At 33.1% G+C, this 18,078-nt stretch overlaps 2 protein-coding genes and 1 long non-coding RNA gene across 5 annotated transcripts; 1 reads left to right on the top strand and 2 right to left on the bottom strand.

The window, feature by feature from the left end:
* On the bottom strand, positions 1-1,848 carry LOC141482420 (uncharacterized). Of its 2 annotated transcripts, XR_012465524.1 has the most exons (3): positions 928-1,848; positions 770-862; positions 1-468 (listed from the first exon to the last, which is right to left on the bottom strand). It is a non-coding gene; the product is annotated as an uncharacterized lncRNA (long non-coding RNA). The 2 variants fall into 2 exon arrangements; XR_012465523.1 differs by having other exon boundaries at positions 770-1,848.
* A 781-nt stretch (positions 1,849-2,629) lies between these two features.
* Positions 2,630-12,152, top strand: LOC111509029 (odorant receptor Or1). Of its 2 annotated transcripts, XM_023164701.2 has the most exons (8): positions 2,630-2,887; positions 5,292-5,653; positions 8,580-8,798; positions 8,859-8,958; positions 9,425-9,529; positions 10,867-11,022; positions 11,076-11,153; positions 11,938-12,152. In XM_023164701.2, the coding sequence occupies exons 1-7, from the start codon at positions 2,630-2,632 to the stop codon at positions 11,127-11,129; spliced, it is 1,254 nt and encodes a 417-aa protein (XP_023020469.1). In that variant the 3' UTR covers positions 11,130-11,153; positions 11,938-12,152. The 2 variants fall into 2 exon arrangements, with proteins under 2 accessions (XP_023020469.1, XP_074031736.1); XM_074175635.1 differs by lacking the exon at positions 2,630-2,887 and having other exon boundaries at positions 5,257-5,653; positions 10,867-11,026.
* A 1,214-nt stretch (positions 12,153-13,366) lies between these two features.
* LOC111509114 (uncharacterized) lies at positions 13,367-17,807 on the bottom strand. The gene is made up of 5 exons (XM_023164811.2): positions 17,550-17,807; positions 17,396-17,491; positions 16,559-16,678; positions 16,034-16,147; positions 13,367-13,700 (listed from the first exon to the last, which is right to left on the bottom strand). The coding sequence occupies exons 1-5, from the start codon at positions 17,649-17,651 to the stop codon at positions 13,425-13,427; spliced, it is 708 nt and encodes a 235-aa protein (XP_023020579.1). The 5' UTR covers positions 17,652-17,807; the 3' UTR covers positions 13,367-13,424.
* Positions 17,808-18,078: the final 271 nt, after the last annotated feature.

The raw sequence follows: 18,078 nt of genomic DNA on the forward strand, positions 1-18,078 counted from the left end.
TATTCATAAACAAATATATTTTAAAAACAATATACACTGAAATATTTGACGTTTCAACCAATATTAAAAATAAAAAATCTAATTCAAAATATTTATTCACTGAATAAAATATTCCTGAATACTGTCGTATTACAAATATTAGAAATGTATTCAAATTAGGATGTTCCTACTCTCAAACAAATGTATACTAAAAAATATGCTAAAATAACAACTCTGTGAATTCATCAGCACTAATTAAAAAATAATAAATATATCATTTCATTGAAAAAGAAAAAGTGTATTACATCAAGAAATAGGTTAGGTTTCTCATTTAGAAAAATAAACCCACAAATGAAGTATTTAAAATGAGTGGTATGATGGGTTCTTCAATGAATTTCACTTACTTAAAGTTATTCAAACTTTGCTCACCAGAAAAGTTTTCCTTATATTTGTCCAACAATGCATCAGCCAGTGTTTCAATAGTAATACCTGGAACAAAATGTACATTAACGTTCATTATCACTATTTGAAAGTGGCACAATAAAACTGGAATAAAAATCAAATAGATATTTTTCGCATAGGTTACTCATGAACATTTACAACATTTTATGACTTGGAGAACAACATGCATTGCCTTGTAAAAAAGTAATCATTACGTTTTCAGTTCCTTGGCGCACCTGCCTGTACCAGGTACTACTCTGTTTCCTTTTGGGCAAATTGATACTATCTTGAAAACGAGTGATAAAAATTATGAAAACAAATGATACAAAAGAATGTGTCATTCACTTACTTTTCTCTATTGAAGATACACAACTGAAATCACTCTAGTTCAAACATGTACTTAGTCAAACCAACAAATCCCACACACCAACTCTCCTCGAACCTAAAATGAGGTATAGTAGGTTAATCACCATGACTTTACTATCGATACTATTGCATTTTACTTACTTTTCTTGAAGACTGAATAGATGCAACTCTCCTGTTTGAAGATCCAAAATCAAACTATTCGCTGTACTGCAAATTGGACAACCCCAAATTATAAATGGTACACTGAACGTGAGAGAATTATACTTTGATAATAACACCAACACACCATGCATTACACACGCGAACCTGCCACGTCAACCGCCATGTTGAATCAAATGTCGAATTTTACGCAAACGCAAATGTACCATGCATTAAGGGACAGGCGCTTTCACAGAGCTTATTCGACTGTCGCGCGCTACACTTCAATTGACCAATGAGAAACGTTTACTCCAATTATTCACTTCCCCATTTCTCTGTTTCCAGGATTTTTCGCTTTGTAATTAAATAATTTCAAATACAAAAAGACAAATAGGATGAGAATTAACCAATTTATTGATGCAATTGGTTCATTTATTGGCCCATTCAAATTTTTTTGTCGTTTCCAACAGTTGCTGTTGGAGCAATTCATCCAGAATCTTTGCGTTGAGTTCAAAAACTGGTTAACACTATCAGGGTTATATACATTAGGTTATGCATTCGATTAAGATCTTCAAATATTTTTGTTTTTAATAATATTGAATTATTTGAATACGTTATTATAAGATAATTCAAAATTCCATTGTATAGAATATTCCAAAATATACCGTGGGGATATATTCTAAGAATATACCATATGGTATATTCGAGCGACAATATTCTTAGAATATTCAAGGGAGAATAATCCATTTATAGACATTCTATGCACATTCTTTCGGGAATAATCCTGCCATATTCATTCAAGCATATTCTATGAATATTCTAAAGGCATGTATATATTCCAAGAATATTCTATGAATATTTGGAATATATACGTTCGTTTTATGATATACAGGGAATATTCCATGAATATCTAGTGCTGTGTGGGTATATATATATATATATATATATATATATATATATATATATATATATATATATATATATATATATATATATATATATATATGGGTGTATATGTACCTATGTGTTTTTATTTTTTATGTATAGTATGTATAGTTAAGTACATATTTTGAGTTTCCGATCTATATTTATGAAAATGTCCTTGTAAGACGAAACTGCAGTAACAACATTAGTTACGAATAAAAGTGGTAAAAGAACAAAGAAAGTTTTATTTCTCATTTTTCATCAATAATTATTTCTGAATTTATCCAAACCCAGTTTTACAGAAATTATATAGTTTAAAAGTATGAACATTTATCAGCGAGAAGTAGCCACTAATTAAAGTAGTGTGTATTCTATGAGGAATTCAGGACTTAACAGTGACAATCCTCTTATGAAAATTAATAAATCCTGACAAAGGTTTTGGAACGTACTATGAGCTATACATACTATATATTATTTGAGTCATTCTTATTATCATCAAAATGCATTTCATCTACCCTGAGTTGCACGATTTTCATGTCAAAATATTTCGTGTTTCAAAATTACATGCCGAATTTCTAATATCCTTCAATAATGTTGACTCTTTGATCTTCAGTTCCGAATGTAATGCGATTCTTTAATAAATAACAGCAGATCAAAAGCTGGAAATTCGATTCAGAAGTAAGTGTATATGGATACATATTATTTTCCTATTAACTGTAATTTCCGTATCTGTGTATAAAAACAAAAACGCTTTCCAGAATATTACATACACGATACCAAAATGTCATCCGTTCCCTACGTGGAGGACTTTTTTGTTGTGAATCGCTGGATTTTGCGTTGTGCTGGCTTGTGGAGACCAGAAACCAAGAACAAAACCATTCAGTTGTTATACACTGGTTATGCCACAGGAATTTTTCTGTTTGTTAATGTATTTTTCACATTTACTGAATTTCTAAGTTTGATTTATACTTACAATAATGAATACGACTTGATAAAAAATGTGAGTTTTGCTCTTACTCATTTAATGGGCGCTGTGAAGGTGAGTAATGCAAATATTGTACAATTTCTCTTTTCACTGAAAGCAAAATCCCAATGAAGGTCCTCCTTCACTTGTTCAATCCATCCTACTTCGATTATATGTATGTTTTACAGGGTGAACTGACACATTCCACTTTTAGTGTGATCATATTCCCATATACCACACCTTGCTTCCTGCAAACTTTCGGGAAACGAGAACTTTCTTGTGACTTCTAAACGGTGTGTGTTCTTTGAAACGAGATTCATTAGCTCGCTTATTCAGACCAACATATGTTTGTCGCATAAATCCTAGACTTTTCCTTACAATGCCTGAAGTGAAAAGACAGTTTTAAAGTATACGTTCAGTTTTTTGAAAATCCCTTCCAACTTATTATTTTATCTTGGTTCATTGTCTTTTGTAAAACTCGAGGATTTATGAAGACACTTCTTGAATATACGTTTCCCAATTAACGTATCGACTAGGTATATTTTAAGATATATTTTTCTTACTCGAGGGAAATGTGAATGAGTTTTTTGGTATTTCTGACGACGCAAACTCATCTGATGATGCAAACTTGATTGGTGAAATGTGCGCCGGGAAAAGTGTTTACGTTCCATTTCTACCTTTCAGTGAGCAGGGAAAGTGCAACGATTGATTTAGTAAACAGTTTTCACCTTCGAGAAGGGGTGACATACACCCCCAGGTATAAGCAACCCTCGGTACGGGGTCAATTTTTAAGTAGAGAGTAAGTAGAATTTAAATCTAAATTTTTGTGCAAATTGATGCTGTTTGGAAAATTTTTGGGATATCGCCATATTTCATAATGTTTAGACTATCAGGACTTGCTATTGCTCCTGCTTTATGAGGGGTAATCCCCCTGATGACAGCCCCTTTTGCTACCTGTGCCATCACCACTTCAACATCCTTTTATTATCAAATCGAAGCGATTTAAGAAATATGTTTGTTTATATGAATTATTTTCATAAAATATCATAGGAAATCCATCCCCCAAAATTAAAGTCATCTCTTAAGTTACGCCCTGTATAAGAAAGGAGCTGCTTCAAAAGAGAAATATTGAAAACAGATTTGTTTATCATTTGGAAGTACCAGGCTGGATTCATATTAATTTTGCTAATAATTGAACCTCTTCAAAGTTTAAGAGACATGTTCAAAAATCTATGAAATCAGGGAAACATATCGTCATTATTACGGTTTGGGTTAATATTTGGCAGGGTAGAAAATATGTTTGAGTCTTTATTTCTCGTGATATATGCAGCTCTGTTAAAAAAGTCGAAGAATACAACTTGCACAGCCGGTTCGAATCGAATTCATTTTGAATATCTCCTACCTTTTTATGTTATCCTACTATTCGAGGCAATGATTACAGTCCCTCTCTTTACTTGAATCAAGCAAATCAAATTTACCAAAAAAAAACAAACCCATTCTTGTTTAAAAAGTAAAAAATAAATACGAATTGGTGGGACAGATGGGGCTTCTTTTCCCCTCTTAACAATATGTGCAAGTGGCTGTGTTTGTCGTTGGTCAGTCAAAAAAGGTTTACAAATTGGTGCAGCAATAAATAAATCGACATACCTACTTCATAAAATATGTGAATTTACTTTCAACTTTATTGTTTTCAAGAAACTACAAAGTTTATAATAATAGGGAAATACCGAAATAAAAATATACTATTAAAAAAAAAGATTTACTTACTACAGTAGGTAGAAAAATTTGTGAAGACAAAGTAAAAAATCAATTTCAATCTACCTAGTAATAGACTACTAGCACTCTTCATGTGTTTATGAAACGTATTTATACTATATAGACAAATGAATATACCTACCTTTTCTATTTGACTATTATTTGAAGATAAATTGTTTGACTTTATAGATTTGGATTTGGACATTGGACTGTGTAATATTTAATTTCACCTCTGTATGAAGTTACATAATATCCAATTAATGTCCAAAACTTACTTGGGAAGTATATTCAATTGATTCACACTTCAGTACGTTACATTGTTGTTACCTGTCTTGGCTTATATTCTCCTGTTATCAAAAACATCGAATGAGTTCCTTTCCTTGGAAACAATTTCAAAAATGCACCTCGGCATGCAACAAACAATCCAATATAATAATAATAAATAAAATATTCAATCATCATCTGTTTGTATATTCATTTATTTTTCGACAGTTTGATTTTCTTATATTAAAAAGTGAATAATTTGAAAATGATCCTTCTTGAATAGTTAGTTAATTTCAAAAAGAATAAGCTACCTATCTATCTATCTAAAATTGGCCATAATGAATTTCATGTATTTAAGACGTGCGTTTCGTTAACAAAGTAAGCATCATCAGGAGATGACTGATTTGGAAGTGATTTCGTATTGAGGTCGTCTATTTGATATCCTTCAAATATTTTTCAGGTCATCTTCTTTTATTTTCAAGGAAATAACCTAATAAAGATCATGACAACTTTGGAATCTGCTGAACTCCACTACGAAAACAGTTTTGAAAGGGAATTTTTTCCCGGTTTAATTTCAAGGACATACAAGAAAGAAGGAATTAAATATACGCTATTATTTTTCATGCTTGCACACGCAACTTTGATATCATCTTATATACCACCCACTATAGCAGCGCTTCAGTATGAAGAGGGTAATCCAAGGAAAACATTACCCGAAAAATTGCCATATTATAGTTGGATGCCATTCCGATGTGCTACTTCTACTACTTATTTGATAGCATTGGGGTATCAGGCTATACCTATGTTTTCTTACGCTTATAGGTAAGAACGGTTAATTTTTTTTACACGCTTTATATTAGCTTCCCCTACATGTATGTTTGTTTGTAACTCTCCTTTTCATTTCATATCGGGATCTTTATTTGACAGAATTATCGACATTATTGCTTGATCTATTCGCGGGCAGATGGCGCTGTACGTAACCTCCTTGATATATAGACTTTATTGCTTGATCTATTCGCGGGAAGATGGCACTGTACGTAACCTCTTTGATATATCGACATTATTGCTCGATCTATTTGCGGGCAGATTGCGCTGTACGTAACTTCCTTGATATAACAATGTATCCCTTGATTGAAAAAAGTATATTTTTTATTAACACGAGCGCCTGCTGCCTTATTTGTAACCCTCCTTTGCGCCCCTGCTGCCTTATTTGTAACCCTCCTATGCGAGCCTGCTGCCTTATTTGTAACCCTCCTTTGCGCGCCTGCTGCCTTGGGCTTTGGCTCCCTCTCCGGAATCGAAAAATATCAATGATCAGTTTTCCAAACAATATACGGCTGATTAATTCCCAAGTTTAGATAAAATAAAAAACACGCTTCTATAGCATACGAAACTAAAAAATGAAAAATAAATATAGTTTCAGAAACTAAAAAACACGCTGTTAATGAACATTGAACTAAAAAGTAAATAAGCTTAAAACAATAGCGAACGAAAAATACTAGTATTATTGTGAAAAAAGCGTGGGCGCTTTGTGCCATATTTTTTTGTATATCAAGCACCCGTTGTTCGTTATTGTTTTGAGCTTATTTAAAAAAAATGTTTTTAACTTTTTAGTTCGATGTTCTTTAAAAGCGTGTTTTTTATTTTTTCAAACTTTATTTATTTATTTGATCCTTTTACGCTTCCGTACTTGGACCCCTTTCCCATGTTAAATATTTTGCCAAAAACTCTCGACCTACGGCACTCTTGATAAAGAAATAATTAAGAGGTCCTATAAGTTTCAGCTACTCATTCACAGAGGTGCTGAGTACTCTTAGGCCGGCCGCTCACGTGCAGTTTTAACTGTCAGTTTTTACTGTTCAGTTTTTTTCATGATTTCAAACGGGAACGACGGTATGGCCACGCTCGGTTTACTTTTTGCAACGTTAGTACAAAAAAGAAAAAAAATAAAAAGGGTAAACATTGGTGACCTTAGGCTTTTTATTTTTGCCATAACTTTTTCTTTATGGCACCAGGTTTCAATTGCTCAAACTTCTTTGCCGATTTATTGTACGCTGCATCCTTTTTTTGCACGATCATGGTAATGAGCCATAATTAAGCAAGGTTTCGATCGATATAGCTCGATAAAGTCAACATAAACTTGGTTTTGTTTACGCGACATGTTGATGCACACTCTATAGTCACCGTATAGAAGTAAACACAAGTAAATTCACTCCCGGTCGGCGTCTTTGATGTATTGGGTAGATATTTCATTTTTTGCTGGCATATGACAGGGCAGGAGGGTGTAGGCTAAGAACTATGGTGCACTTCTGCACGATCAAAAAATATGTGACCATGATCTGACTTCATCACTGCTACGAGGAGCTCACAATAAATGTCTCATATGATTGTGAACTGTTTATAGGAATTGATAAAAAATAAGACAAGGTGGAGAAATGAACGTATATTTTGTAAAGTAAGATTATTCAATTTAAGTCAAAAACTTATGATGATAATCTATTCTATGTTGATACACACTCTATTATAGTGATGCTCGGTCGGTGCGCGACGTTCACCTGTCTGCCTGTGGGAGAAACAAACGGCACCTAGTCACATAGTGGGGTTCAGGGGAAGTTTGACTCTAGTTGTCGACACAAACTAAACTGAGAAGTATGGACAATGCCAGTTCAAACCGCCACACACACTCAGTTCAGTTTGTCATTTCAGTAAAGAATATGAATGATTTCATTTCTCTTAGTTAAACTATACAGTTGAAAAATTGGGGTTGAACTGTGACCAAAATAGCCACACACGTACAGCTTTGTTAGTTTCAACTGTTTTGTTATAACTGTCTGTTAGAAATGTACGTGAGTGGCCGGCCTTACAAGTGACACTGTTTGACAATATAAAATTAATATTTCAATTCTCAATGTTATAATTAACTTTATTTGTGAAATTGTAAAACAACAATAAAAATTAATTGGCGCTCCGGGGCGACTTCATTGATTCCAGTGGCGCATTTGCTTTTTCAGCTACAGGAAAACCCGGAAAAACCTGCAGCACCACATCTCTGAAGATCTTGATCTGTCCATGTCCTCTCTCTCATGAAACAAAATATAGGGTGTGTCCAGAGGCTCCAATAAATTCAATCGCCAGAACACTTCGTGACACAACTATCGTTAAACTTTAACCAGTCCGTTTCGTCTTTGACAAAGGCGTAATAATGACTACGAAGAGTATTCAACAAGAACTCCAAGAATTCAGAACAATCCTCTTGTTGTCCTAACGAGTATCTAGTGGACTTCAGACTCCAGGAAATCGGTTAGAGGGAAAGATGATACGTTCTCCAGTGTTATTTACATTTGGGAATGAATTGATATTAAGTAAAAGATTTTTTACATTATGCATTACATTATTATGGGTCAGTATCGTCCCTCGCGTCAAGAGTTTTTATCAAAACGAAGGCGAATCTGTTCAAACCCCAGGGTTTTTATGCGTCTTTATAAAATTATAAATGGTCATAATCATGGATACTTGTAACGACCATATATTCATATTGTTACAGACATGGCTCCTTCGTTACAAACGCGTTGAAGGCTAATGGAAAACGCAAATCATAATTACAGTTTAATTAATTTTTTTTCATGACACTGAGGTTATTTTTAATTTGTACGCACATTATTTACTTTTTGATCTCGACCCTCCTTTTATATGTTTAGTGACCCTATTTAAACTGCCTCAATTTTTTTAATTGTATTATACTTTTCAGCATAGTGGGCATGGACACATTGTTCATGAATATAATGAACTGCATAGGAATGAATTTGGATATCATCCAAGGTGCATTTGCGACACTCAGAGAAAGGTCTGTTGAAAAAACCACAGGCCCTTTGTTAACTCCGGATGGACTTTACAATTCCCAAGATCTGAAAATAATTTTAAACCAAGAAATGAAAAAAGTTTGCAGGCATCTCCAAACAGTTTACAAGCAAGTGTTTCATAGCATCAGAAATGAGACAGTTACGTTCTTTTTTTCTGATTTTTTTAGGGTCTGTGAAGATTTGGAGAATATACATACATTTTTGACACTATCCCAAACTACAGCAACTTTGTTTATACTTTGTTCGTGCTTGTATCTGGTTTCGACGGTAATAATCATTTAATTTTTTCATTGTTATTTACAAAGGGCCACGAATTTTCCCAAAAAACTAAATTCCCTTTGAATTTGGTCTTCATGAAACTACCGTCTCACTAAAGAAGCATAGAAACCCTGGTGCTGTTTTTGTTTTGTCAAAATCTCTCTACGCGAGAAGTGAGACTGACACAAATTTGTACACATTTTCATAGATGGAGCACAAATCGAAATCTGTCACTCATATTTCATTCATGGATCGTAAATATCAATTTATTCTCAAATGTAAATTGAAGTACCTATTTGACATTGTCAAGCAGTGTCAGTTTTAGGTGTACTCAGCGCCTCTGTGAATGGTAGACTGAAACTTATAGGATCTCTTCATTTCTTTATCTGTACGTCAAGTGTTTTTGCAAAATGGGAAAGGGTTCCAAGGATCTCAATATCAACATGATCACTCAAGTGAATATTATTGTTTTCAGACCCCTGCATCTAGCAAACAATTTTTGGCGGAGATTGTTTATATGATAGCTATGGGTTTTCAGCTTATACTGTATTGTTGGTTTGGAAATGAAGTTACCCTCAAGGTAATTTAGATAGTGGATAATTTTAATATGATAATGCTAATATTTCCTCGAATAATTCGGAGTGTCAGATCAAATAGACATGGAAGGACTCTGAAGGGTTTGCTTTGCCATAACTTCTGGTCAGAGTAGAGTCAAAATAGAAACAGATTTTCGTTTTTATTGCCTACCATTACTGATATTGATAATGGGGAATGTTACTCAGTTTGGGTTATTACAGGAAATGCAAGTTTGAACAAAATAAAGTTGAGTTTAATTCATGAGTTTTTCAAATTTATTTTGAAAAGTATTCAAATTGATGTTTCAAATGTTGGGTTTCAATTTTTAAAGGCATTTTTTTCTAATTCACATATTGGCAACAGCGCCTATATCAAGTTGAAATAATTTATACGTACCTAGATATTCTACTTTAAAAAAGGAAAATTATCTTTATAAATCAACAATTAAGACAAAATATAAATTATAGTTCAATACCACCTCCACAAGCCACATAAACAACAGTTGTTTTGTTATTCATTTATATAGAGGAAGATAGGTTAGGTGCACAAAATGTCATATGTCACAGAATGTGAACAGAACAGCACGCCTCCGAAATATGTCATCTTTGTTTGTCTCATACAGGCAACAGATTCATTGTCCTTTATTAGCTATAACCGATGTTGCCAAATGGTGAAATAGAAACGAATCCCTTTAAATGTTGAATGCATTATTTCATTCCTCTTTTTTAAGTATTTAAATAATTTTTTAAAGAAAAAGGTTGAAATGATAAGTTTAAAATACGTTGTTTTAGAGCTTTTTTATGAAAATTACTTGATTTTCGTCAGGAGGAACATTCCCCATTGCGCTTGATGTACAGGCCATTTCACCAAAAACTCCCACACGAGATATCTCCAGAACTAGGGATACATTTCAATTCTGCAAACTCTAGGGAATTAACAAGAATGATGAAATCATCTTGACATAAGAGTCAATTTAATTTTTTTATTTTTGTAGATGGCGATGCGGCTTGAAAGTATTTTTCGATGGCAATAACTTTTGAATTCAGTGTTATAGATATGGAATTCTATTATGAACAGTTTTGATAATTAAAGCAATTCTGTAAAGCGAGCGATTTAAGAGATATATAAAATTCAAAGATATATTTGCACTGTATTTGTTTTCCTCGAACAACAAAATAGATCATTAAAGACGTGCTTATATATCTATTTTTGACACATGTAAATGAAAATGTAGATACCTCATGGTGTATTCATGGAACAGCGATTTCTTTAAAGTCCCATCAAGCGATATAATTTTAATATTTTCTAAATTTTTAGTGATTTTTTGAAATTTGTTTTTAGGCCGACAATATGCCTTTTTACATTTGGCAATGTGACTGGATTACCGCAGACTCGGAATTCAAAAGAGCGATGATTTTTACTATGGTTCGAGCAAAAAGACCTCTTCGTCTCACGGCTGGAAAATTCGCTCCCCTCACTCTGGGAACTTTTATTGCAGTTGGTATAACAAAGAATAAACGTTCTCTTAAGATAATCATATCCTCTTTCAGATCATCAAGGCGTCCTATTCTTTCTACACCGTTATTAAAAATACGTCTGACTGAAGAAATCGCAAGGTTTCGAAACAGGTACTATAAATGGCTTCACACTAAATAAATACAAAAACAAAGAAAACTGTTTCTGAAAATTGAATTTTTAAAGCTTGAGTTGTACAAGTAGAAATTTAGATGTTTCGAATAATCGATTTCTGCAAACAAAATTGAAGTATGTGTATATTGAATAACTTCGCCAGGAAATGTCATAAAAAACTCTTAAGTTGAAGGAATTATTTTGGTGGTTTACAGGGGTTTCCATTTCGTAAATTTTTCATGAATCGCTACACTTGTTGAGATAGTCAGGATCTTTTACGAATTCAACAGCATTGCCGCAGGATTTGGATGATTTTTAAAATTTTATTATTTCGATAGTAGGAATATTATGAAAGTAGTATAACGGTACCTTCCAATGTGAAATTCTTACTGCTCCTGCAATAAAACGCGAACGCACATGCACACAACGAGATTTTGTTGCAAATACAGCTGATTTTTCACTATTCATGAAAAGAATAAAGGGCAGTGAAATTCAACTTTCAAACAAAATGTGTCATTTTTATGATTCTATTGTTATTAAATAATTTACAAAAAGGCTCTGAAATAATTTAATTTTTCGAACTGTCTAAAATTTGAATATCTCTCGTATGAAAATAAGAATCAGTTCAAAAAAGAAGATGCTAATCTCTGCTACTAGAAGGAAAGGACTTTTATCTGGCAGAATAATTTTCAATAATATTTTCTGCCTTATTCTTTGGCATATTTGGAATATTCAAACAGATGGGTTTATAAAAAAATGTCTAAACCTATAACTGTATTATAGTTGTAGGTTGTGGAACTTCAATAACTGACTCTCCGTAAGTCCGTAACTTTCATAATGGAGGATCCTATACCAAAAGCTACCGATTGATTGAAGCCAATAACTAAGGAAATTCAAACTCAAATTGTGTTTAATAATATATTAGTTGTTTCAAAAGTGTTATCCGTTTCAATGTATTTTTGAAGTCCCATATCTCAATAAATATTTATTCTGCTTCATTAGTCTGGATTTCCATTTCCTACTTCCCTACTAAGTTTGTTTGTTACGGTTTCACGCAAAAACTAGAAACCGATCATCATGAAAATGTGTACAGATGTTCTTGGAGGATACTTTTTATTAAAAAAAATTTAATTGTTGACAAAAAAATATTGTAACTATTTGTGTGAAATGGTCTGTCACGAAACTCAATGTGACAAACCAAATCCTACGCAGGCGAAGCCGTGGGTACCTAATAGCTAATATCATATAAATTGATTTAAAATCCCTGAAAGAATCTATAAAAAATTGAAAAGATTTGCTGAAAAAAAAAATAATTATATTGAGCAGAAAAAACTGAAATTACAATGAAATAAAATACAAGCAACAATAAAACGATAAAAAAATTGAACTATTAACACAAGATGAAAATTAATAATTATTAACAAGAAATGAAAATTGAAAAATTGAAAATTAAAAGATTCCAAGCCAATAAGTTACTTGGCTGCCGAAACACTCCGAAAAGTTAACCAGGCATTTGGCAATGATAGTGTTAATGAACGCACTGTTCGACGTTGGTTTGCGGAATTTCGTTCCGGAGACTTTAGCCTCGAAGATGAGCCCCGAAGTGATCGACCTACAGTATTCCAGGACGAGGATTTGAGAACTCTGGTGGAGACTGACCCATCTTAAACGGTGTGTGGGATGGCGAAAGAAACGTATTGGAAAGGATAAGAAGCTCTAAAAGTGGACGCCCCACGATTTGAACGATCGTCAGCAATTGTCAAGGTCTGTTCTTCTTTGCTTTTACGTAAGGGGTACAATTTTTTTAATCGGATCGTCACGTGTGATGAAAATTGGATCATCTACAGAAGACGTTCAGGACAGTGGTTGGACACCGATGAGCCACCCAGGCACTTCCCAATGGCAAAAAAACCATGGTTAATGTATGGTGGTCAACGGCTGATGTGATTCACTATAACTCCCTGCAACCGGGCCAAACAGAAGAGGTTCCATCTTGCTTCACAACAAACGCCCATCGCATCACGTTTCACAAATCCCCGTCTGAAAAATAAACAAATTATGCGTCGAAGTTCTGGCTCACTAACCATACTCCTCAGTCCTCTCGCTAATCGACTACCATATTTTCAAGCACTTCGATAACTTTCTCACCGCACTGGCGTGTTTACTGGTATGGAATGTGAAGAACATGTTTGAAAATAAAATGAATAAAAAGTAAGTTTATTGGCATGATATTTAATGAAATATAGTTTTTCAGTCATCGTTTTTAGGATTCATTTCGGTTTTGAAACATTTTTTTCTTTTTTTGTTTTTTTCAAAGGCTTTCTCGGCGAGACATTGCTTCCAGTACTCGAAGGTGTTGAATTTGTTTTCTTTTTCTTAGGTTTCCTTTTCCGGCTCTCGGTTGACGTCGATGCATCACTCACTAAAAAAGAAGAAGCTTCATCGTCATCCGTTCCAACATTCTTGTGGCGGTTGATTTCCATCTGTTTCACTTTATCAATAGCTTCTCTGATGGCCTCTAAGGTGGGTCGTCGTGGTTCAAACAACTGAAGAAAGGTAAAGACAACTATACTATTCTATTTTATTATCACTGTTATTACAGCAGCCTGTTACAAGGTGACAGGCTGCCTGTTCTCAAAAAACATCAAGTTTCAATTATTAGGTGTGAAATACGAAAGTGGTGCCTCCCCTATGCCCCCTCCCGGGTTGAGTGCCCAGAAGTAACTAATTTGCGAGGAAAACCTAATACTCCACTCCATCCCCCGAGCGGTCCTCAACTTACTGATGGGCACTTCAGCAAGATTGACATCTGACCTCTTTTGGTCGAAAGTCAGTGCAAAAATGGTGCTTGATATTCCTATCCATAGATATTGGAAATTCAAAATTAGATGGCAGCGCCATGGTGGGGAACGTGCAAAACACATATGTCTACACCGGATTTAATTTTTAATACATTCAATTGCTTGTTTATAATTTCTATGTTTGATCATATTCCTATTATACGAAAATTACATGTTTTGTTGGCAATACATTGATTGAGTTTTAGTTGAGTAAGATTGTCGTATTTCAGATTTGTGTAGTAAAGGCAAACGTGTTTGTTGAAGTTTTTTTAATCATATAAAATGACTGATGTAGTGAAGACACACTTCCTAATTTTCATCTTATTTATTTAGAACATACTCTTTCATTCCTAAACTCGTTTCCACGAAAAAGTTAACTTTTTTGCGGAAAATAATGGAAATTGATGTCACAACATCGAGATCTTTTTCCCAGAAATTACATTTCTGGACATATAGTATTGATAGTTTCAAGTTGATTCTAAATAGCTTTATTTTGAATCGGAAAAAAGGGATAATCGACCAAATCTTCACTAATTCACTAGAAGAATCGATATAATAGCGACCAAAAAACCTTATTAATGTCTACTAAGATGATTAATGTATTTGTCTCTAGTTCACAACATCAATACCAGGGAGAGTATCACTTATTTTGGATTTCATAAATTGACTTGGTGGTCGGGTTTTATATTTCATTATTGGCACCACTGAATTGCTGTCAATTTTCAACCTCATTTTTTTTTACATTAGATGACGCCACATAAAATGTTCGCAGTTTAATTCAAGGTGGTGTTTGAGTTTTATATTTTGAATAATACTTCTGATTAATGAAATGCTTCAAAAATGTCATATATATGATTTTTTGGGAGTTATCGACATCGACTGCATTGGTCATTAGCCTCGTGTCCTGGGTAGGCAATGTCAATAACTCCCCGAGCCACCTAGGGAGTATCTTGGCTATTCGCAGTCCGTCAGCCATGTAACTTTGCAAAATCATCCCAATTTCAACCAAATAAATTCTCTCGAAAATATATGAACTATTTCGATTTATGATATTGGCAGAGGTGATGAGAATCATGATTGCCAACAATGAAATATAAAACTTGACCACCACTTAATCCTTATCTAATACAGTCAATTATGTATAGTTCTGGTCAATAAGTCATGCAAAATAATGGAAGTGAAAAATTCAAAAATTAAAGTATGAATTGAAATTATTCAAATGGTGTCAATATTTGAATCTGATGAAAAAGATGAAGACTTTCATTATTGAAGATTGTTAACGCTTTTTCATATTGTTTTACAGAAGCTACAAGAAGGGTTTATGGTCAGTTTCGATTCATTTGTATTCGGTTGAATAATGCATGAAAAATAAATATAGTTTGAAAAACAACTAAAAAACGCGCTTTTGAAGAACATCGAACTAAAAAGTTAAAAATATTTTTTTAAATAAGCTTAAAACAATAATGAATGAAAAACACTGATATTATGTGAAAAAACGACGGGCGCTTGATATACAAAAAATAAGGCACAAAGCGCCCACGCTTTTTTCACAATAGAACTATTATTTTTCGTTCGTTATTGTTTTAAGCTTATTTGAAAAAAAATATTTTCAACTTTTCAGTTCGAACTATATTTATTTTTCATTTTTTAGTTTCGTATACTATGAAAGCGTGTTTTTTAGTCTTTTTAAACTATATTTATTTTATCTAAACTTTGGGATCAATCAGCCGTATATTGTTTAGAAAAATGACCATTAATATTTTCCGATTCCGGAGAGGGAGCCCGAGAATCAGCTACCAAGCCCAAGGAAGGCAGCAGGCGCGCGTGGTAATAAAAAAATACCCTTTTCAAATGAAGAAGTACATGCGAATAGGTCAAACAATTATGTCAAATACAGATCCCGATATGAAATGAAGAGGAGACTCACAAACAAACAAACATACATACATATAGGTACATACATACATACAGTTGAAGCTAATTAAAGCGTGTAATAAAATAATAATTAATTAATGAATAAAAAAAATTATGAAGCTTACCGGCTCTTTAGGTTCAGTTGAAGATTTCCGTAATTGTTTGTGAAGACTTTTCAACTCCTGCAACTCTTGGCTACCAGAAATTATTGAATTTCTGTCGTATTTTTCTTCAATGATCTAAAATAATCACTCTATAACGAAAAACTAAAGAAACCACAAATTTGTTTAATATTTTCTGAAATATGCTGAGACACTCAACACACAGTTGTGGAAAGTGCTGAAAATAATCAAGTGGGCATCAAAATTTTACATCTGTATATTTAATATATTTGAACGAATGAAATCCAAACTGTGAACCAGTCAGTACAATTTCTTTGGCAGAGATAAACTATAATCAAGCTATTTTGTTTCTTTTTTCGAACATGTTACTTGTGAATGTATAAAAATTATTAGCTGAGGTGTTGTTGGAATTATTTATATAAAAAGTTTTCAAATCGGAAGAACATGTACGTGTATATTTTTATGTGAATGAATAATCCTGAAAAGATTGTTACAATAAACATTCACATCGATTGTTTTCATATTTACCGTTTTATACTCATCATTTTCTCTCGACCCTTCTTTTATGGATGTTATTATAGTGGTGGTGGAATTCGGATCTTCATCTTCTAATTTATCATCTGGCATAGTTTCTTTTGCTTTCAGTAACTGAAAATAATTGAATGAATGAACTGAGACGATTCGAAGTATGGGTGAGTTTTCTCATGTTCTTTAGTTATAAAATTGAGAACAAGAATTCCCCATATCTTCCTTGTACATTATTCAAGAAGAATGAGTGAAATTCAGTATATCAAAAAGAAGATGAATTTATCAAAATAAAGCGTTGATTCGAATACTAATTTCACTAAAATTGAAAGAAGTATATTTTTAGGAGAAATCAAGTTTTGGGAAAGAAAGGTTTTGGTTTTCTACTGTAGAAGATACAGGTGTGCTTCCATTCGATGTTAGTTTTTGATATCGTTAATTTCAAAATAATATATAAAGGCCCTAGTAGTCGATATAACCAAATAATTATAATACACAACCTGCAAAAATTAGAAATTCAATCAAAAATTATTACCCTTCAATCAACCGATGACAGAAATTCCGGTTAAAATCGATTATTAGGTACACATCCGTTGAGAATGGAACTTTTTGGACAACCCTCGTAAGTAACTGTTTTACTGACTGTTTTTATTCCCCCGCGTTGTCACTATTCGAAACGAAGTATATACGACACACACAAACCGATTAAATTTTAAGTTATTTTTGAATAGTTTCCAAATCTGATTGTAACGAACATTATTACAAGTTTTGTATTTTCGTAAGCTCCTTGTATCATGTTTGGATGAATATTGTGTATATATTTTATATTGCGTTACTTACACCAGCCTTTATTGTTGAGTTTTGAATAGCAGTTCCGCTTAAAATTTTCATATTTGTTGATGGTTCTGATTTTGTTATAGAAAAATTCTTCAGTGTCTGCAATTAATAGAAAAATTTTCACAGTTGCAAGTGAGTAAAACTAGAACTTATTTACTTCTGAATCCAAAATATGGTCCTTGTTATTTTGATGCGTGAAAAGTCTTGTTGTTATCGTTTCATAAATTTTATCTCGATCTTTGGTGGGAATGAATGGCATTTTGTGAAATTTTGACTGATGATTGATCGTTGAAAATTCCCAAAGTTACAGGGTAATCCAAATTAGATGCTGAGTTGTCTTTCATTAATAATAATATTAATACCTAAACGTATTTTGATATTGACCCTTTGGAAATTGTCACTACTGATGAAAATTTTTTCGATTCCGTTTCAATTTTGAACACGGAAACATTTGCTGGAAAGCAACATTTTGAATATTATGACGCAAGCATTTTGATCGATTGAGCTTGGTGTATAAGAAATGTATATGAATGAAAAGTGAATGAAAGTAAATATATAAAAAATAAGTAATATCCATAAATATTCAATTAGAAATTGAATTTTAGGTCAGGAATTATTGCTTGTGACGCCACAAGTTAAGACCCTATGCAGTGAACAATTGCCGAGTTGCCGCCTTGGAACTAGGC

The sequence above is a fragment of the Leptinotarsa decemlineata genome, unplaced genomic scaffold (assembly GCF_025532065.1).
Source record: "Leptinotarsa decemlineata unplaced genomic scaffold, Ldec_3_MD MMD2_tig00001064_RagTag_RagTag, whole genome shotgun sequence".
NCBI lineage: Eukaryota > Metazoa > Arthropoda > Insecta > Coleoptera > Chrysomelidae > Leptinotarsa > Leptinotarsa decemlineata.

Coding starts and splice junctions, on each gene's coding strand:
- LOC111509029 (XM_023164701.2), top strand. CDS start 2,630: ATGTCATCCGTTCCCTACGTGGAGGACTTTTTTGTTGTGAATCGCTGG. Junction 8,959..9,424: donor GCTTGTATCTGGTTTCGACG/GTAATAATCATT, acceptor TATTGTTTTCAG/ACCCCTGCATCTAGCAAACA. Junction 11,023..11,075: donor CTCTGGGAACTTTTATTGCA/GTTGGTATAACA, acceptor ATCCTCTTTCAG/ATCATCAAGGCGTCCTATTC.
- LOC111509114 (XM_023164811.2), bottom strand. CDS start 17,651: ATGCCATTCATTCCCACCAAAGATCGAGATAAAATTTATGAAACGATA. Junction 17,492..17,549: donor ACCATATTTTGGATTCAGAA/GTAAATAAGTTC, acceptor TATTAATTGCAG/ACACTGAAGAATTTTTCTAT. Junction 16,679..17,395: donor ACTCAACAATAAAGGCTGGT/GTAAGTAACGCA, acceptor AATTATTTTCAG/TTACTGAAAGCAAAAGAAAC.